Below are 21,525 nucleotides of genomic sequence, written 5' to 3' on the forward strand. Positions count from 1 at the left end.
AGCTCTGCATTTTTCAACAAGAAGTTGGGAGAATGGTTTTAGGACTGAGATCCCATCTAAACCCACCTTATCCACCTGTCATGTCACCAGACAGGTCTCCAAGGAGAAGGGAACATGGGCAGTTGGCATGGCAATAGTTATGACACCCATGCTCTGTTACTCATCTCCCTGTGAAGGTAACGAGGCAGGAACCTTCTCACCCCAAGTGACACCTGCCAGGTGTTGCCATGGAGCACCTAGAAAAGGCAGCTGTCACACACACAGAGAACAAAGCTCTCTGGAACAAAATGCTGCTTTAAATCAGCTTTTGTGCCATGGATTCCCTCTTCCCCTCAGACAGCTGAGAGTCTCCATGTGACAGCTCCCTCCTGTCTCCCTTGTTTGGAAAGGTCACTGCTCTTCCCTTCTGGGCCTGTTTTGTGCTGCTGCTCACCAGACCAAGCATCATTCCAGGGATCTCTGGTCCACCTCAGATTTCAAGAGACCAAAAACTTACAGATGAAATTACTTGAGCTGTAGAAAGTCAGAAACTATTTTCTGCACAGGCTATGAAACCTTAACCTAAACCTCAGCCAAGTGATGTTGTGTGCCTGGGGCCAGCTGCACAAAATATACAATATAGCTCACCAAAAATATGTGCCTAAACCACATCAGATAAATCATCTCCTACAAATTCCCTTATCCTCCACTGCCTCTGATGAAAGCAGCCACGAATAATGAACTCTGGAGCAGCTGCCTGTGCTGGGGACATGGGAAATGTGGGAAGATGAATCCCAGCTGCAAGGGCTTAGGGTGACAGGGTAAGGGGGCATGGCTTTTAACTGAAAGTGGATTTAGATTGAATATTGGGGAAAAAATTGTTCCCTGTGAGGGTGGTGAGGCCCTGGCACAGGGTGCCCAGAGAAGCTGTGGCTGCTCCATTCCTGGAAGTGTCCAAGGCCAGGCTGGATGGGGCTTGGAGCAAGCTGGGATGGTGGAAGGTGTCCCTGCCACATGCACAGCTTGGCAATAATAAAGCATCAGTGGAAACAGCACTGGAAGAATCTATGCCTTTTATTTATTTATTTCAGAAAAATACTTCTGCTGAGTTTATTACAAAAGTCATTGAACAACGAACAACAACAAACAAAATCCGTACAAAAACTGAGGTGACAGAAGAATGAAACAAATGGGATAAAATACCAGAGAATGTTAATTCCCCCCACCCCCTCCAAAATCAGGAAATTTGCACTAAAGCATAAATATGGAAGAACAGAATTTTTCCTCAAGTTCCTTTGCTGAAGTTTGATCAGTTGAGTTCAACATTTTCGAGGAAAAACTACACACCTCTGCCTGGCTTTTCCAACAGCCATTCTTCCCAGAAAAACCCCACACACAGCTCCAAGGAGGAGGAATCTACCTTACTGCTGGCATAGAACCTTCTAAACCAACCTTTCATCCCCCGTTAAGTTTCCTGGAAGGCTGTAAATCAAACCCCAACATCTCCACCCACTGCTGACACAACCTGGGCTCCATCTACCCAAGGCAAGAGCCTGAGGCTGCTGTAAAGCCCCAGGAGCAAAGGCAGGATGGCTCCAAGCTCCCAGAGTCACTTGGAGGCAAGGAGGAGACATCCCAGAGTGATCACACTTCCCTCCAACCAGGAACCCTACCAAAAATACCTTTTTGTTAAGGTAAAACACTGAGTTGAAGATAAGGGGACCTACAGGGGAACTGGAACTTGGCTACTACTAACCCAAACATGATGAGTAAGAAGAAAGAATCCTAAATAACAACAACATAAAACGCAACTGTAATGCCCCATAATGTAAGAGTCACTCAAAAACTGTATGTGAAATGCTACATCTGTTTTTACTCCACCCCTTTCTCTTCCCGAGCCCATTCTCCAACTACCTAAGACAAGAAAAGAGAACTAGTGCTGGTATTTCACAGCTCTTCTAGGCTAGGACAGGAAAACACTACACTTCACCCCAAAAATCACAGGCTACTCAATTCCTGACCTCCACAGCTTGGATAATGGACACAGACTACTAAAGCAGCCTCAAGCCCATGGGAAGAGTGCAATGAATCACATCCCACTGGAAGTTTTGGATAATCTCCATCACCTTCTACACTGTGGTGGACAAGAGCTCCTGTTCGGGGTTGGATCTTGGTGTTGGAGTAAAGGTTGGACTTTGACGAGTTTGGAGGCATTTTCCAACCTCACCCAACAATTCCATGATGTTTTCTGCAGATGACACAGATGGGGCATGAGAAGAGCATCCAGTAAAGGGAAGTGAGCTCGTGGCATTTCATAGGCAGAGAGGCCAAGGACAGACTGACCATTAAGGGCTTGCAATGACAACGCTCCAAGAAAAAGCTCTTTGGGCTGAAAGAAAGGCTGGATCTGCTGAGAAATGACACGGACACAGGAACAACAGCAGCAGTTACTGCAGGCTTGCAGCCCAGGGATTGTGCTTGCACTACAACACAGGGATGGGGAGCCCAAGGCAGCCCCTCTGATGGAGATGGGATTGCAAACCTCCAGGATGACAGTGGATATCGCCTCACAACAAAGGCTCAGCTCAAAAAAAAAACAACCTGCCAGAAGGATGGGGATTTCTGAGGACTAAATATAGGGGAGGGCTAGGAAAAAAAAAAAAAAAAAGCTCCCCATCATCTATAGGTTTAAAAAACTAAAATAATAAAAAGAACACATGGAAATGCTTCAAAAACAAATGTCCCTTTTCCTGGTAGCTCTATCAAAAAGGAAACAGAAAACACATAAATGTAGCATATGTTGTACATACGTAGTAACAAAGGAGGGTGTTCAGGTACTGCTATAGTGCACAGAGAGACTACAACATAAGGCACTTGGGATACAAAGCATCACCAGCTACTGTACAGAGATAGGATTGTGCAAGTGGAAGAGCTGCCTGAAGCCAAGCAGGCAGGAGGAGGAATCATTCAGCCGCCGTGTTTTTGGGGGGCTCTACGTGTCACCTGCTCACAGAGTCAGCAGTTCGGCTGCTGCAAGGCACTGGTGCTGCAGAAAGGCCTGGCAGAGGCTCTGGGAGGTGCCAGCCAGCAGTCACTCCTGGAGGGCACTGGCAGGGGATGGGAAGAGGCAGGAGAAAGGAAAAACCTCTCACACTCGACCTTTTCCATGTCCTCCCCAACATAAAGCTCTTTTCCCCCCAGTCACGCTGCACTGCAGGTCCTGTTGCTGCCTCTGAGCCAAAAAGTGTCTTATCCTCCCAGCACAGGCTACAAGGAGCAATGGAAAGGAGCCACCAGGGGCTCTGCTCCAGCCTCCTTCCCCAGCTCCCCTGAAAACAGGGAGAGCCCTCTCCTGCCAAAATCTCTCACTTGACACTCAAATTGCGGGGATTGAGGAACAAGTGGAATTTGACCAACTGTCCTCATGTCCCTGCATGTCTTCTCCCTCCAGTGTCTCCTCAACAAGGAGAGGAGGAAAGGACAAAAGACACCCAGATAAATGGGTAAAAAACCCCAACTCAGCTCCAAGAGGGGCAGAGAATCAACTGTCACCCATTTCTCAAAACATGACTGGTGTGAAGAACAACAGCACCAGCCTCAAGCTGGAATTGCACTCAAAAAGGAGTTCAGGTGCCCCCAGGGGCTGAGCCAGGGGCACACCAAGGATCAGTCCTGCACTGCACATGGACAGCAGCCCAGCTCTGTGTCCCTCTCCTCACCCAGCCAAGGGGACACACCACGAGTCCCCTGCTCCTGCTGTGTCAAGCAGAACTAAAGCTACGGCTGACTTCACTGCACAAGAGGCACCAGCAGCAAAGCCCAGCTCAGGAACTGCCCCAGAGGACAGTATGGGGACAGAGGTGCCACTACTGCTCACCTGCCAAACCTAGCTTGGCGTGGCACACCAAAAAAGAAGCCCAGAGAGATGGCACTGACCCATGAAACCCCAAGCAGATGCTGCTCCCCAGCAGACTCAGCGAGGGATGAAGCTGGTGGGATCTGGCTTTCCACAAAACCTCTTGCCAGCACGTGGAGGTGGCAGTGGGCAGAAGCAAGAGGAGAAAGTGGTCTGCAGCAACAGATGGCCTCTGAGGTAGATTTGAGACAACTCCATCTGCTAACAGCTACGTGTCACAAGCCAGGCTTTTCCTAAAATGCAAGCTGCTCCTTGCAGCCCCGGCCTCCTTCGCCTTCCTTCCCTGTCATCTCATTCACAGCTCAGAAAGGGATGAAGGGGCTAGGATTTTTGGAAGAAACCCTGGATTTGATAGCACCTTGGGTGGATACAAGCACTGTATCCATGGGAAACAGAGTGAAGCTGGTGGCTGCCGATGGCATGGCTGGACTGGTACGGTAGGGACGAGGAAGGCTGAGGTGACAGCATGAGGGGCACAGTCCCACTGATGCAAAAACCCGTTGCAGCAACCCATCTGTCACCTGGACGTGGTCACAAGGAACAAGAACACCAGGTTCATGAGGCACAGAGAAGCTGGCAAAAGGCTGGGCTTACAAAAGCCAGGCCAACACTCAGAGCAGGGCAGGCCTCAAGGATTCATGTGGAACTTAGGATGCTGCTGCCCTGTTACAAAACACTGAGAGCTGCAGAGGCCTGGGCTCAGAACAACCACGGGACAGCCAAGAGAAACTCAGCTGGGGCAAGCAGAGGCCGGGAGATGGACCTTCCATATGAAGAGGGAAGTTCTCTCCCTTCTCTGCTGGCCAGCTCTCAAAAATTCTCAAAAGCAGGGTTCAGAAAACCCCAGTTAACCAGAGGTCCACCAGGAGACAAGACAGGGTTGAGCTTCTTCCATCAGACCCTTGTCTCTCTTTGCAGCATCACCATCCTGCTGAGTGCAGGCCAGTTGTGCCCCATCTCACCTGAGAGCACCCCTGAGCCTCAGATCTCCCAGCCCCAGCACATTCCCCCAGGAATCTGATCCCATAACACATATTTGGTGCCTTCAAGCTGTCGTGGCCCTGTCCCAGGGGCTCAGGGAAGCACCATGAAGAGAGGGGAGGAACATGCTGTAGGAGAAAAAAGGATTGTTTGGAACCATCTATGATACATTTGTAACCATTTAACCAAAATAACTGAACACTAAAATAGAAAAGGAAAAAAAAAAAATAAAAATTGCACGCTGGTTTATGATCAGAGGCAAAACCAGGAGGGCTGGAGAAGGTTCCTATGAGGGGGATGGGAGAAGGGGAATGGGGCCTTTTTGGTTTTATTGCAAACGGTTCATGAGAGCAAGAAAGGAAGGGAGGAGAGCGAGAGACACCTTGGGAAGATGATCCCGAGCCTTTTGGGACGCCGCTCGCTCGTGAGGAGCAGGAGGAGGGGCAGCTCAGTCCTGGTATCTCGCCCTCCTCCCCAGGAGACAACCCTTGGCTTCTATGGAGACTTGAGCTTCTTGGTGCGGGGTGAGGTTCCGTTCTCTGCTTTCACCACTCCGTTTTCATGGTAACCTGGGGGTGGCAACAAAGGGACACGGAGCTGGTGAGGGGTCTGGAGTGTGATCTGAGGGAGCTGGGGGTGTTTAACCTGGAGAAAAGGAGGCTCAGCAGGGACCTTCTCGCTTGCCACAAGTGCCTGACAGGAGGGTGCAGCCAGGTGGGGCTTCACTCCCAGGGAACAAGGGACAGGACAAGATGAAACGGCTTCAGGCTGCCACAAGGGAGGCTCAGGTTGGACATTAGAAGGAATTTCCTCACAGAAAGGGTGATTAAACATTGGAATGGGCTGCTCAGAGAGATTTGGAGTCACCACCCCTGGAGGTATCCAAGGAATGACTTAACATGGCACTCAGTGCTCTAGTCTGGTTGACACCCTGGTGATTGGTCAAAGGTTGGACTCCATGACCTCAGAGGTCTTTTCCAATCTAAACCATTCTGTGATTCTACAGAGAAAGCAACTTTGTCCCTTGCACAAGCCAAACCCTTTAATCTCTCACAACTGTCCCCCAGACATGGGGAAACCCCCATGACATCAGGACACAGCTGGGGACACCCTGCACAGTCAGCACCATGCTGGGGGGATGCTGAACCCCAGGGCTGCCCCCTCCACGGTGCCACCCTTGCAGCACTCACCCGAGTCCCTCTTGAGCAGCTTGGTTTGCTGCCTGGTGCCAGCAGCAGCGGCGGCCGCTCGCTTCCGACTGCTCTGCTCGTTCCAGTACTCCCTCCAGCGCCGCAGCTGGAAGTGGATGAAGCGCCACATCACCGAGGCCTGGAAGAGGCACACCAACAGCAGCACACTCATTCTGCCAGGGGCGGAGAAGAGGCAGGCTGAGAACACAGCAGCGAGGCCACCCCCAGCCCGGCCATCCCCCCACTCTGGGGCTGGTGGCCGAGGTCCCCCCCCGTGGCAGATGCCATCCCTCCAGCCACCATCTCTCCTTTCTGCTACCCCTGAGCCCAGAGCAGCCACCTTCCTTTCCCTCCATGTCATAAAGCTCTCAGGTTTTGATTCATCGATTCTTTCAACTTTAGGGCAGGAATGGATGTATCGCTGGTCAGGGGTCTGTACAAATTACAAATGGGATGGGACTGCTGGGAACGTGCCTTGAGCTGTTTTATTTTTCAGCGTCAGTCTCATTACATGGTTATGACAATGGGAAGATGCCATCAGCTCACATCTCAGGCAGCAGACGAAGAATTTAATGTTACAACTTACTTTTTAAGTTTTTTGACCAATCACACAAAGCAAAAGCACACTGACAGTAGTTCTATCCAATCACTATAAGCACACGTACCTTTGGTCAAAACAATGCTCACCCACTTCAAATACAATACCTACTTGTAAGCCTGCTAGCTTAGCTCTAATCACAGTTCTACTGTCTCTGAAGCCTGCCTTTTGCACCTTTCCCAAAACCCTCTGATTTTGTAGATTCCCACAGGATGAACAAGATCATCTCAACCAGCATTGCCCAAAACACAAAGTGGCACAGACAAGATACGACGTCCCTGCATGATCTAAAGGATCATCCATCATTACCACCTGGAAGGGAGGTAAGAAAGACCCTCAAATCCTCAGCTGTGCCAGCAGTCCTTGGCTTCAAAAATCTTGAGAATGACCATGCCTGGCAAATTCTGAACTCAACCCACAGCTGCTGCAAGGGTGAGAAAGGCTCCCAGACTTGACAGACTGCAAGGCAAGAGGAGCCCATTCCACTTTCTGCTTCTCACATCAACAAGCAGCAAAACATGGCCAAGCAGAAGGGAAAATGCCTTTTCCTTGACCACATCCATGGAAATGCACTTACAGGTACAACAGGGAAAGCCTGCAAGCATTTCTCCAACATAGGCTCGCACTTTATAACTTCACTTGATTAACACATAATTTCCTGACTTTTTCCCTCTGTTTTGGCTCTCTGTAGCCTTTAAACCCCTCCTTGCTTCCTTCACACCCCCTTCAGCTCACTAAGACCTTTCCTAAATGGAATCAGGATCAGATCATCACTGTCTGGATCCCATTTGGATGGAGCTTGGAGCAACCTGGTCCAGTGATGATATCCATGTCCATAGCAGGGGTTGGAACAAGATGATCTTTAAGGTCCCCTCCAACCCACACCTTTCTGGGATTCCATCATTTCCAAACTCAGAAAAACCCATGCTGAGATAACACAGCCAAGGAAGACACAGAGGACATTCCTACCTGAAGAGAATATTGTTGAAGAGGAAGCTGAAGAAGTTCCCTCTCTCAGGGTCCAGGGCCTGGCTCTCCACGCGCGGCAGCCCGAAGCCGATGACCAGGATGTACAAGGTGAGGGTGAAGAGCCTGGTGACCACAAACACCACGGCCCAGACATTAAACCTGCAGGAGGGAAAGCAGAGGTGTGGGCAGGAGCAGCCCCAGTGCTGACCCAGGAGCTGAGAGCAAGATCCAGGCTCTCCTGGGCTCCAGAGGAGGATGGGAGGCACAGGCAGCTCCCCTGCTTACAGCTTCTCGTTGTTCTCATCCGTGAAGTAAACCAGCCGTGCCATGTGGAAGAAGAACTCAGCCAAGTACTGCAACAGCAAGAGGATCAGCCCCAGGCGGGTTAAACTGGCAGAGAAGAGGCAAAAAAAGCATCACTGGGCTGGTCAGACTTCATCCTTCTACCTTCATCCTTCATCCTTCAACCTTCATCCTTCAAACCCAGCTGCACACTCAGCCCTGCTGTCCATGAGCTGCAGCACCAGCCCAAAGCCAGACCTCTGTGAGGGCAGAACTGCAGTAGGGGAAATCCCTGTCTACAAACCATCAACAACATCCAAAACACTGGCAGAGCTGGGATATATCCAACACAAAACCCTATGGCTGGCAAGGCCGCTCTGCTTTTCATTAGAGAATGGTTTGGGTGAGAAGGGACCTTAAAGACCATCTCACTCCAACTCCCTGCCCTGGACACCTTTCACTGTCTCAGGCTGCTCCAGTGCCCATACAACCTGGCCTTGAGCACTTCCAGGGATGAGGAACCCTTTGTACAACCTGTGCCAAGTGCCTCATGACCCTCACAGAGAAGAATTTCTTCCCAATATCCAAATATCTTCTAGGTTAAAACCATTCCCCTTGTCCTATATACCTGCTTAGGTAAAAAGTCACTCTCCACTGAAACAATCCCATTTTTTCCTTCTAAGCCCCTCACCCCTGAGGATTCCCAGGTGCTCCCCAGGGCAGAAGCAGCTGCCCAGCCCCATCCCTGGTGTGGGAGGGGATGCTGGGGCAGGGACTCACTTGAGCAGGTAGGCGCCGGCGATGTGCAGCAGGTAGAGCGCGATGCAGCGCAGCTGCCGGGGGATCTCCTCCTGGCAGGGGCAGAAAAGCCAAATGAACCTCTCAGCCCTCTCCAGCCACCCTCCCTCTCCCAAAACCTCCACCTGGCTCTCACCTTGCGGACTTTTTGGAAGTAGAGCTCGGGCAGGGCATGCAGCCAGTAGGCCAGCTGGCACAGGTAGAAAAACTTCACCTGGTACCTGAAATGCAGGGAGGAGCCACGTGAGCCAGCCCAGGCCAAGGCAGGATCCCAAGAACTTGAGTGCCAGGGCAGCATTAGGCAATCCCTCCATTGTTTTGGAGCCATTGGATTTAGGAGAAATCATTTCAGGGCTGAAATTATTTGTTGAGCCGAGAGAGCCACGCATGGAGTTTATCCAGATGCTTGTGCTGTGGTCTCTGTGCTTTCAGCAAGCCTCGCTTTTGTAAAAAACCAAGAAAGAAGGGTCATCTCCCACTACATTTCTGCTGTGAAAAATGCACAGCCAAGAGACTTCACCTTGGGAAAGGCAGGATGAGTAACCAAGCCCACAGGGTCCTCCTCATGAAACCCTCTGGAACACCCTTCCCCAGGCTCACAAACGAGATATCCCCACTGCCCACAGTCTCACTGCAGCATCCTTGCTGCACAGTGCATGCAGAGGGTGCTGTGCTGTGCTATCAGCACCCCACTCCCAGCAGGCAAAACCATGGAGAGGAAGGAAGTGGCCAACCCCAGAACAAAATGCCCTCCCAAGTGCTTACGGCAGATAAACATGCGGGTAGTTTTCCCACAGACTCCGGGGGTTTGAAATGTATCCCTCCTGAAAAAGACAAGAGAGGCAAGGCTTCAGCAAAACAAAACAGGTTATGAGAGGGGGGTCTAATGGTACAGTGAAAGGAGGAACTGGGAATGACACCCAAGTCTCATCACAGCCTGCAGGAAAAACCACATTCCCTGTGAGGGCCAGGGCTGAGCTCTGCATCTTGGGTCTCTAGCACCCCTCTAAAATTTCACCAGGCCCCTCGTTTGGGGGCAGAAAGCTGCTTGCTGAGTTGCACAGAGGGTCCCAAGTTCAGGAGAGGATATTTTGGGGTTTGGAATGCTCTGGAAGTGTAGGGGTGAGATTCCTGTGTGCATGGTCCAGAGGCTTCTTGCCCACTGGCATTTCCAACCCCAGCAGCACTTCAGCAACAAGAAGTGCTTCTGAAGAGAAAGAGGAACAGAAAACACCAATAAAAATAATTGATATGAATTGGATAGTTTCATTTTCCACCTCTTGCCTTACAGGATGGGACTCCCTTCTCAGTCCTGCCACACAGATGCTGCCCTGGACTTTGCAAGGAGATGCTGGCATGGGAAATTTATCTTGCCCAGTCACCATCATCCATTCCCTGTCTGTCCCAAGACCTTTTTTCAGCTGGAGAAGGCCAGGGAAGTACAAGAGTGACCCGCTCTACGTGTGTTGGGTGTTTGGGGAGCACATCACAGCAATGTGGGCTGTATAGGATGCTCCAGCCCCACAGCTGCTGAGGGATCAGTCTGGCACTGGGTAAGGGGAGCCCAAAACCAGCAGCATCAACTGTTTTGCCAATGTTTCCTTCCTCAGAGCCTTATGAGGCAGAGGCAGTGTCAGCAGATCTCTAGAGATGCTGGCCTTGAAGGGAAAAGTAGTTCTCTAAAGGGTTGGCAGGATCCTCTGAGCAGTGGGGAGGGAATCTGTCCCCAAGGATCCATCCCCAGAGCCACTGCAGACCAAAGCTGAACCCCAATGGCTGCAGGCAGCAAAGCATCATCACTTCACACTGCCAAAAGAGTCAGATCTCTCCCACACCACCTGTTCTTCCCTTTCCTTCCCAAAATGACACTTTTCCCTCTGAATTCTTTGGGTTGACACCCATAGGAACAGCAAGGTTTCCTTGTTTTCAAAGATTCCCTCACCATCAGCTTGCCAAGGAAGGAACAACAAAGAGGGATTCCAAAATTCTGCCCATTAGTCCCATGACCCCACAAAAGGCACCCAGAAACCTCAAGGCACTGAATGTACATAAGGAGGAAAATAAGCTGAGGAAGGCATCAGGTCCTGGAGCAGAGGATGGAGATGATGGGGCCAGGCAGGGTTTCTGGGGCCCAAAAATATTTCACAGCCCATTTACCTGTGCCTTGTACAACACAGGAGAAAGATCTCCCAAAACTGCCTTAAGGAAAGATCCACCACAGCTGAAAACTAAACTGACTGAAATGTGCCTGTTTTGGCCCAGAAGCTGGCTGGGGACTCTGCTGCCAGTGGGATTTTGTGCTCCAGAAGCCATAGCTCCCCCTGGAAACCCGAATTCCAGGCAGCCCCGTGCCTTACCGTCACCACGACGTACAAGCACCAGATGACAGAGGTGAGGTGGAAGGCAACCAGCTGCCCTGACTCATTGAACTTGCTGTGCTTGACCTTGGAGAGGTGCAGACGCCTGTTGATTTTCTGGGAAGGAGCAGAGGGAGAGACCAACAAGAAAACATCAGCCACCATCAACTCTGTCTCTCCTCCTCATCCCAAGCAGCCTCCACAGATGAAGGTTCACTCATCATCACCTCAGCCCCCAGACCACCCCCAGAAGAGCATTTTAATGCAGAGCCCCCATGGGATTTGAGGTATTTTGAGGACACAGGACAGGGAATGGTGCTCACGTCCAGGGCGTATTCCTGCACCACTGCGTGCAGGATGATGGCGATGAAGATGTAGAAGAGGATGGTGACCAGGTCCTTCAGCCCATAGTGATACTGGACCAGCTCCCCATCTGCAAAGACACCAGAGTGTGGGTCAGACCCCCGTGGCCCAAAGGATTTCCAGGGGAGGGCTTAGTGGGGAGCAGCTTGGATGGGGACACCAGAGAGAGGTCATGACTATGGCAGTGGCCAAAGGGCTCTCTCCAGGGTTGGCTCGTGGCAGACATGGGTGGTTTCCCCTCTGACAGGTACAACACCTCAAGGGAGGAGACACTGGGGACACTAAAATCATCCCCCTGCCACTGGGGACAGCTCAACTGTGGAGATGGGAATTTATCACCTGGAGGGATGAAAACATGGGAAGCAGAAGCAAGTGATGGGATCAGGGATGCCCCACTAGGAACATCAGGGCTTGGGATAGGATTTCCACCTCCTCAGTTATGATTTAACATTTCCTTATGATCTTCCCTGAAAACTGCTGGAGCAGGATTCAGCTGCCTACATGCAGATGCCTTCTGCTATTCAGAGATCTGAGGCAGCAGCACAGGGCTGGTGGATTAGAAATAGGACCCACAGGAGGCTGTGCTCTTCTGGAGCAACAGGAGACCCAGCAGCACCCAAAAATACCCCAGACATCTGCATTTAGGTGACTATTTTCAGCCCTGAAGCTTATGGGAAGCAGCAGAGTTGGGAAGGCTGCAGGAAGTATCACCACACAAAGCTCAGCCCACTCCTGGCTGCTGCTCTCCCTCACCCTGATCCAGCCTCTCCTCTCCTGGTACCAGTGCTGGGAAGGGACTGCTCTGTCACCAGCCCTGCCTACCCTAAACAAAGCTTCATTCCAGGTTTCTAAGAACAGGATTTATGAACACACCTGGCTCAAGGATATGAAAACATCCTTAGGAGCCCCTAGTGCTGTGCAGACCCAGAGGTAAAAATGGTGCCTGCATCCCAGTGCAAGGCAAAAGACAGTACTGCAAGACCAAAAAAAAAAATATATAATGTATATGTGCTGTGCCTTCTCTCTCCAGAGCATCTCTAGCAGGAGCTGTGGGGGATGTGGGAAAGCCTTGGAAAAATTTAGATTCCTCCCAAGAAGCTGCTGCACTAAGATCTCTCTCCCCACTAGCTCATGCCCCATATTGATACCCCAATACCTGGTCCTGGGGAGGTGCTTCTGTGCCCCCTGGGACTTCTCATATCAGGAAAGAATAAATCCCTTAAAAACCAGCAGCAGAAGTTGTCTGGACTGTGCCACAGGGGAGAAAGGACCACAAGTTAATCTGGAAGCTGGATGATTCCTTCAGCCATAACCAAAGCCCTTAAGGGTAGAGCTTCCACATGTCTGCCTCTGCAGCTCCCCTAATCCCAACCCTGCTCTTTCTCTGGATGATTACTCAAACACTCCCAATTAACTGCAGTTTTCTGCCACCAGGCCAAGCTTTGTGCCCTGGGCATTTGGCTCATCCCAAGCCCAGGCCTTTACCCAAAGCACCTCCTGCTGCCTCCAGGCCAGTGCCCAGATCCCTGCCAGATCCAGAGGGGCTCTGAGCCAGGAAGGCAGCAACCAGCAGCCAAAATAGGAATAACAGAGGCTGAGCCTCCTGGCTGGGAGCTGGGACACCTCCTCTGGTCCATTTGGTTCTGAGCTGCACCAGCTCAGAGCCTCCTGGAATTTACTCCCTGTGAATCAGGGATGCTGTGCACTGTCACAGACATCTTTTATGAAAAATCCTTTCCTTAAGATTTTTCCTCCTGAGAAGCTGGGAGGCCTCAGGAACAAAATGTAAACATTGATTATCTGCTGCTGTGGAATGCAACAGGTGGATTTTTGATTGGCCCATGTGGGATGTTTCTAATTAATGGCCAATCACAGCCCAGCTGGCTCGGACAGAGAGTCTGAGACAGAGACTTTGTTATCATTCTATTCTATTCTATTCTATTCTATTCTATTCTATTCTATTCTATTCTATTCTATTCTATTCTATTCTATTCTATTCTATTCTTAGCCAGCCTTCTGATGAAATCCTTTCTTCTACTCTTTTAGTATAGTTTTAATGTAATATATATCATAAAATAATAAATCAAGCCTTCTGAAACATGGAGTCAGATCCTCGTCTCTTCCCTCAACCTGAGACCCCTGTGAACGCTGTCACAGTGCACCACATCCATCTCCACACCTTCTTCTCCAGGTGCCATCCCCAAAAATCAGCAGGACAGGGATGACATGAACAGCCCCTGCTGCTTGGCAGAGAGGTAAATCCCTCCTGCTCCCCAGAGGGACAAGGAGCTGCTCCAGGTAGGCAATCACACAGCTGGATCCTGCCTGGCCAGGCTTGGAGCAGCACCCTCATCCTGCAGGGAGCACAGAGTGGCCTGGCCTTGGCAGAAAGAGAGAGGAAGCCCCCAGAATCCCTGGAAAGATTTCTTCCCAACCCTGGCTGCATGAGACATGATCAGAGTGGTCTGAGCCACTCAAACTTTGTTTCTTCACAAAATGTCTTATTTCTAACATCTCTGCCAGACTGCATTTACTGCTAGACAAGGCCCTGAGCAGCTGATCAGTACAGGGTGAGCCCAAGGCAGCTGGAAGTGAGGATGTGGGGCAAACCCGACTCCTTCCTCTTCTTGGGAGGAATCCAAACTTCTTTGTGGAGCAGAGGCATCTCTCACCTGCTGTAGGCACACTAACATTGTACTGAGGTAAGATGAACAGGAAGGCAGTCTTGGCTGTGACCTGTCAAAGACACAGAGGGGACAAGAAGCAAATCAGTTGTTAAATCCATTCCTCTGGACCAGTTATTTTCCCATCACGATGGGAAAGGCAAATCACCCAGGGAGATGTGCCAGCACCAACTTCACTTGCAGGAACACTGAAACTCTCACTGGTCACCCACAAGATCCCAGGCGCATGGCCAAAGAGAGAAAAAAAAGCCTGGGATGAGATATCAAGACATCCAAAACCCAGGGCTGTGCTGCTCACCTTTTATTTATTGAACCATAGAATCAAATCATGGAATATCCTGAGCTGGAAGGGACCAAAAAGATCATTGAAATTCCACTCCTGTCCCTGCACAGGACACCCCAAGAATCCCATCCTGTGCCTGAGAGCATTGTCAAAACCCTTCCTGAACTCCGTCAGGCTTGGGGCTGTGATCATTCCCTGGGGAGCCTGTTCAGTACCCAGCCACCCTCTGGGGTGGGAAGAACCTTTTCCTAATATTCAACCTGAACCTTTCCTGACACAGCCCCAGCCATTCCCTCTGATCCTGTCACTGATCACCAGAGAGGTGGCCATTGATTAAACTGCTTTTAATTCAAAGGAATTTAATTTTGCTGATCCTTCCCAGCAGTAAAGCAGGAGGCTTTGTGGGGATGGGGCAGAGCATCCACCCCACAGGACACCCCAAAACTGCATCTTTGAGACCAAAGCACCCTCAAACTGGGGCCACAGCAAAATCCAGTGCACAGACATCTAACACCAAACATGCCTTCATCCCATCCAACCCCACAATGGCAGCAGGTCACCAGATTTTCCCTTTCCAGTGGCTCCAACACTTCACAAGCACCCACCCTCAAACAAAACCATTCCCAAAAAATCCTGTGTCCGTCAAACACTGATGGAGATGAGCTGCATTTCACACAGACATGGCTGCCACTGCTTCAGAGCTGCAGGATATTAAAATCCCAGCTGGAAATTGCTCCACAGCTTGTGGGGGAGACTTTGCCAAGAGTTCCCATCCTGCCACCACCAGCATTGAGCAACCGGGGCAGGCAGCCCCAGCTCAGGGACAGCAAACTCCATGGTGTGTTTTTGTGATGTTTGGGGATTTTATTGCTTTTTCCACTGAGAAAAAAAAAAAAAAAAAAAAAAAAAGGAAATCCCACATGTTGTGCTCTGTTTGTGGAGGAGTAGATGCAGGAGATGGAGACCATGGGCAGAGTTTGGGGTGGGAATGGAAAAAGTGCATCGTCTGGCCTCAAGCTGGCTGAGGGAGACACTTCTGGCTCCTGCAGACCTTGCTGGCTGGGAAAGCCAAGTTGCTTCATCCCAGAGCTGTAAAGCACATCCAGGACTGGAGTTTACATCCAAACCTTGCCACAGACTGGCACAGGGCATGAAACAAAGGCATGGAGCCAGTGGTGGCTGTGGTGCTGCAGGGATGGGCGGCCGTGTCACGGACGTGCTAAAGGCAGCAGGCACTGATGGATTTACAGCTCCCCGAGTACCTGGCTGACATCCATTGCTATCAACAGCTGGAAACAAGACATCATCTCCAGGTGAAGCCTTCTAACCTGCTGGAGAGGACACAGGCCAGAGCTGTGAGTCCAGGAAAATGGCCCCAGAGTATCTCCAGGGTGGGAAGCAATGCCCAGACAGAGCTCAGCCCCAGCACATTTTCCAATCCTGATCTTCTTTTTCTTTTTCCTGATCTTCTTTCCCAGAGCACCTGGTAGCAAGGTTCCTCCATCAAGCAATGCTTTGTCCCATCTCCACACCTGCCTTTGCTTCCTGTGGGCTGCAGAACCACCAGCAGCTTTGGAGCCATCCCAGCACCCCCCCCCCCTTTCCTTACAGAGAGGTAGCAGGTTGCTTCCTAAAGCCTCAGTGAAATATTTTAACAACCAAAGACAAATTGGTTGTTAAAATATGGTAACCTCCTAGATGCAGGCACCTGCAAGGCAAAAAACAGGTTTCCTTGGCTTGGGAAATAGGGATGAGCACCAGGGATGGCAAAACCCTCCAGAGCCTGCCTTGAGCATTTCACAGGCAGCCAAAGAAGGCAGAAGTTTGGAGTGGGAAGAGAAATGTGAGGATTATTCAGAGGCACAAGACTTGCTGTCTGTTTGTTCTGAAACAAGATGCTGAAATGGGAAAGGAAGGGCTGGGCACACTTCTGTCCTGCAGGGCAGAGAGCAGAGCCAGAGCTGCCACTTAACTGCTACTGGCAGGGGGACAATTCATGGAATCACAGAATAATTTAGGTTGGAAAAGTCCTCTAAGATTATGGAATCCAACTGTTCCCCCAGCACTGCCAAGCCCACCACAAAACCCTGGTCATGGGTGCCACATCTGCAGAAGTTCTGAACAATTCCAGGGATGGCGATTCCACCACTTCCAGCCTGTTCCAACCACTGGCTGCCTTTTCAGTGAAGAAATTTTCCTCATATCCAACCTAATCCTTCCTGGCACAACTTTTTAGAGGGTGGGAGAGGGATTTGTCTCCATGGGACACACAGAGCAGGGACCATGTAGCAAACACTGTATATTTATTTCTCATCCATTCCCTGACCTGCATTAAGGGCACCTCTATGCAGAGGGAGATGTTCCTCATCCTGCCTTATGAGGGATGTGGCACTTGGGGACAGGGATTAGGGGTGGCCTTGGCAGTGCTGGGGCAGTGGTTGGACTCAATGACCTTAGAGGGCTTTCCCTATTAATGATTTCATGGTTCTGTATGTCTGAACCAGGAAAATTTGGGAAGCAGCTGTCCTGGGAGCTCTCTACAACCATGAAGAAGGGACCGCATCTTCAGCTTTCTGCTGGTTAAAGACACTAACTCAAGGACCAAAGTGCAGATGGATGATAAAAAGGTAAAACTCAATGTGTCCAACATGACCAGAGTTTCCTGAGATGCCTGATCAGCCAGGACAGGGATAAGGCTGTTTCTCATGGCCAGAAACCAAATCAGCACATCCACCTTGCAGCCCTGGGTGGCAGAGCAAAAGATAAAGCCAAGCAATCCCAGCACCACCACACATTCACTGTCTACCATCAGGCATTTAATCCCTGACAATGTGGTGACTGGAAAAATCCACATTCCAACCCCTAGCCTGGAGATTGCTGCCTAACACAGAGCAGCAAAGCTCTCCCCATCCTTTTTTAGATCCCAGAATGTTTTGGGTTGATAGGGACCTCAAAGATCATGTTCCAACCCCCTGCCATGGGAAGGGAGACCTTTCACAGAGCAGGGTGCTCAGAGCCCCACCCAGCAATTTAGAAGATGCTGTTTTTACCCCTGCCATGAAAAGCTCCACATCAAAATCCCAACTCCACTTGTGTCTAAGCACACGCATGCAGGCACTTTAGCACCTCTCTCAGAAATTACCCACTGCAACTCTCAAACACTAATATTTTCAGGAATTAGGGATAGTTTTTGAGCATCCTTCCCCAGCACACTCTACAAACTTCTGGAACAGCTTGCCCAGATTGGTTGTGGACTCCCCAACCCTGGAAGTGTTCAAGGCACAGGGTTGGAATGAGTTTTAAGGTCCCTTCCAACTCAAACAATTCCAGGATTCTATGAAACACATTTCCCTTCTCCAAAGCCTCATCCCAGTGGGATTTGTTTTCACCACAGCCAGGAACCCCCAGGCATGCCACCATCCCCATGGTCCTGCTTGAGTTAAAGCCATTCTAGAAGAAAGCAGCAGCTCCAAACCTCTGGCGGGGGAGGCTGGGGGAGTTTTCTGCACTCTGAGCTGGGAAAATATTTCCAGGGCTTGAAAAACAACTCAAACTAATTACAGACAAAATGCTGTCCAAAGGCTTTTCTCACAACTTCGGGTTTCTTTTTCCCAGTTTATTGAAAGACAAACTTGCTGATGCACAGTATGGATTGACACAGGCCCTATATGTAAACTGAAGCCCAAACTTTGGACCAAAGCCTCTCAAAGTAAACATCTGGCTTTGACAAAAAGCCCTTCCCAAGGGCGGTGCAGCCCCTCTGCCCCCACAGACAAACTCATCCCCCAGCATGACACTATTTCCACTGCCTCACCCTCCCTCCTGTTTGTTCCCTTTTTAAAAGTAAACCTAAATACTGCACTTTTTTACCTTTTTTCCACTCTTCCCAGCACTCAACCCTTACATCCCCCACATGCCTCGGTTCCCACATCTGGCAAAGACCAGGGGAGGCAGGAATGCATTTTGTTTTCCCTCATTAACAATAGAAAGGCCTAAATTTTTAGAGTACTACGGAGGGGACTGGGAAGGGGAAAGTATATTTAGCAGGAAGCCTGGAAATAGCAGCTCATTCGTCAGCTGCCTTCTCCTGAGTGTCACAACTCTGAGCCTGGGAGCCCGTGACTCACATCCCACGATCTGCACAGGGGGAAAGCCCTGCAAGGGCATGGAACCACTGCTAAAACAATGGTTTATAGCTTTATTTCATCACCTCAGGCATAAGACTGAGCCTCAGCTTCCCCACATTAGAGATTACAATAGCAGACCCTCATCTAATACAGAAACTTCTCCAAAATCTGCAAAGTTTTCCCCAAACCTGACTAAACACCACTCACAGGAGCCAGCCCTGGTGGGACACAGATTAAACCCAGCCTGGCCTTTGCTTCATTTGTCTGCAAAGCAGGGTGGAAAAAGATATGCAAAGTAATTTCTGCATGAGGATGGGAAGCACCTGCTTTGCGTTTCTGTACAGACTCACTAAAAATAGTTTTACACCAAAAAAAACAAGAGGGAGGTTTTTCTTTCTGGGCTCCAGCAGCCACACACACGTGGCAAAATCCCTCTCTGGCATCAGGCAGCTGCACAACCAAGTGTGTTTTCACACCCTGAAGGCTTAGGGTTGACAGGGAAATAAAAACCTTTTGTAGTGCCCAGCTCAGGACAGCTCTTTTTGGGGAAACTCCCTCCAAGCCTGGGGATTCCCTCCCTGAGTAATGCAATGATCCCCAAAAACAAACACAACACTGGAATAATCACCTGGAACACCAATGAGCAGCCTCATGCCACCAAATCCCGTCATGACCAGCACCTGCTCCTTGCCACAGAGGAATTACCAGCTTGGTGAATCCATGTGGATGGGGAAAGACTGTGCACCCAAAAAGATGCTCAAGGTGCAGCTTATGCTGTGCTTGAGCAGTGGGAGACCCGTGGCAGCCCCACAGCATCACCCCAAGCAGGGTGCTGGAGCAAGGAAGCAGTCAGCTCCTGAGGGATGCCTGGGAAAAGGTTAAAAACCTTATTTGTGTCTTCCCAAAAAAACCTTCCCTGCAGGAAACGGCCTATTGTGAGCAGGATTCGGCCTTTTCCGCTGGGCCTGAGCTTGGGGAAGGTGCAAGCCTGCCTGCAGGGTGGGAAGCAGGGATGACAGGAGAAGGAGGGGAAGGGACAGTGACAGGTCCTCCTCATTATGGCAAGGGATCAGAGCTGCCAACAAAACTCACCACAGTGGTGGCACAAACAGGCACGGATGGTTTGGAGGGCTGGGCAAGAGCAGAGGCTGATCTCCCCTCCAGTGGAAAAGAAAGCAGAAGGAATAAATGTAATAATAAAATAAAAGTAAACTGAAATACCCACAAGGACCAAGAGCTGTCCCAAAGCCCATGCCCAGGGATGATGCTGCCAGCCACAGGGAGCACTGGAAGCCACCCTGGCATGGCAAGCTGTCACCCTGAGGTCTGCTGGAGAGTAGCAAACTGCTGCCTTCAGCATCTGAGGGAGATTTCATTAAAATACATTAAAAAACCCACAGATACACCACAAATCCCTCCCTGCTGCCACCACCATGGGGGAAGGTTCATCATATTTTAGAACAGCCCTCACAGCACCATATCAACCAAAACCACCACAGCAGGAAGCCCAGGTTCAACCTCAACAGGACAGGGCTCCCAATATGCAACAAACCCATCAGCAGGAAGAAACCCTGAGACAGAGACACAACTTCAGCGGCATTTTCTTTTTAAAGTACGAGTATGAAACTTGCAGCCCAACTTTGCAGCATTTGCATGTGGCTTTGGAATACAGCTGGCCCTCCTGGGTCGGTTTTGAAACCCTTAAATAAATATACATACATGCACAAGGACGTCGAAAAGGGTTCGAGTGCTGTAAGAGGCTCGTTCATTCAATGAGTTCGCAGTAAAAAAAAAAAAAAAGAGGGGGATAGAAAAGCAAGGGGGTGCCAGCGGGGAGGAATTAAGGAAATGGATTTCCTCCTCCTGCGATTTGCTACAGAAGGAGCCTTTCCTCCCTCGCCAGGCCCCCCGGCCACCCCTTTCCCATCCGGATTTGCTTTGAAACGTGGCAGTGCCGAAAGGGAGGGTTCAGCGGGGGAGGCGGGGGGGTCCCGGCCGGCGGTGCCGCTGACCGGGCCCGCTGCTCGGGGCGGGATGCCCGGAGCCACGCACGGGCAAGGAAAGCAGGCGGACAGGGAAGGAGCCGGAGCAGCGGCAGGGACAGAGCGGCGTTCCCGGCACGGCGGGGGTGGGACAGCGGCCTTGAGGGGGTCTGCGGCGCCCAAGCAGGGCGAGGAATGCCGGGGATGCCTTCCCGTGCCTCAGCGGGATGGGAAAGGCCCGGGAGCCGCTGCCCCAGGCCCGGGAGCCTCCGGTGCTCGTCCCACGGGCTGCGGAGAAAACACCTGGAAAAGGGCTACTGTTAAAGAAAAAAGGGCGAAAAAAAAAAAGGCAAAAAAAAATTCTTCCATTTCCAAGAGCTGGGAATAGCAGACAAGGCTTGGCTTCTCGCTGGATGTGCCCCTCAGCGCTCGGGACGTCCCGGCAGCTGCGGTGGGTTTGGGGCAGGGGTTTTGACACCGCCTGTGCTCCCCCTCCGCAGGCAGGGACCCCCGGCAGAGCTGGAGCGGGGGCAGAAGGATGTGAAGGATGTGCCACCCCTAAAGCCAGCAGCAGGCTGGGTCTCCGTGGCAATGTGGGGACCCGCTCCGGTGATGGGTGAGCGATGGGGAATGAATGGGGCAGCACTCTGAGCCCACACCGAGGGGTCCCGCACCCTACAGCCCCCTCCCCGGACGAGATGGGGGTACCTGGGCCGGCTGGGGACCGTCCCGAGCTGGAACAGCCCCAGGAGGGGACACCCCCATGCAGACCAAGGGGGGTCACCTCGCCCACGGGGTGGGGACACTCGGAGAGCCGGTCCCGGGGGGGGGGCGATGGCGGGGGCGTCTCACCTCGAACATGAGGGCGATGAGGACGCTGAGCACCAGGCAGAAGCCGATGTCGGCGTGGTTGTGGATGAGGAACTCCTGGCTGAAGAGCGGGTGGCTCTTGGCCCGCCGGCGGAAGGCCATGGCCGGGGCCGAGCCGAGCCCAAACTTCCCCGGGCCCCGCGGAA

General features: G+C 51.2%; 1 protein-coding gene across 1 annotated transcript; it reads right to left on the reverse strand.

The window, feature by feature from the left end:
* Positions 1-1,035: 1,035 nt before the first annotated feature.
* TRAM2 (translocation associated membrane protein 2) lies at positions 1,036-21,525 on the reverse strand. Its single transcript, XM_063153152.1, has 11 exons — positions 21,362-21,525; positions 14,106-14,169; positions 11,394-11,503; positions 11,071-11,187; positions 9,479-9,537; positions 8,850-8,934; positions 8,696-8,766; positions 7,919-8,023; positions 7,634-7,792; positions 6,067-6,239; positions 1,036-5,445 (listed from the first exon to the last, which is right to left on the reverse strand). The coding sequence occupies exons 1-11, from the start codon at positions 21,479-21,481 to the stop codon at positions 5,372-5,374; spliced, it is 1,137 nt and encodes a 378-aa protein (XP_063009222.1). The 5' UTR covers positions 21,482-21,525; the 3' UTR covers positions 1,036-5,371.

The sequence above is a fragment of the Melospiza melodia genome, chromosome 3 (assembly GCF_035770615.1).
Source record: "Melospiza melodia melodia isolate bMelMel2 chromosome 3, bMelMel2.pri, whole genome shotgun sequence".
NCBI lineage: Eukaryota > Metazoa > Chordata > Aves > Passeriformes > Passerellidae > Melospiza > Melospiza melodia.

Excerpts from the sequence above, each read along its gene's own strand:
- TRAM2 (XM_063153152.1), bottom strand. The coding sequence starts at position 21,481 with ATGGCCTTCCGCCGGCGGGCCAAGAGCCACCCGCTCTTCAGCCAGGAG. Across the intron at positions 8,935-9,478 it reads TACCCGCATGTTTATCTGCC|GTACCAGGTGAAGTTTTTCT; the intron begins GTAAGCACTTGG and ends CCTGCATTTCAG. Across the intron at positions 6,240-7,633 it reads TTCAACAATATTCTCTTCAG|AATGAGTGTGCTGCTGTTGG; the intron begins GTAGGAATGTCC and ends CGCCCCTGGCAG.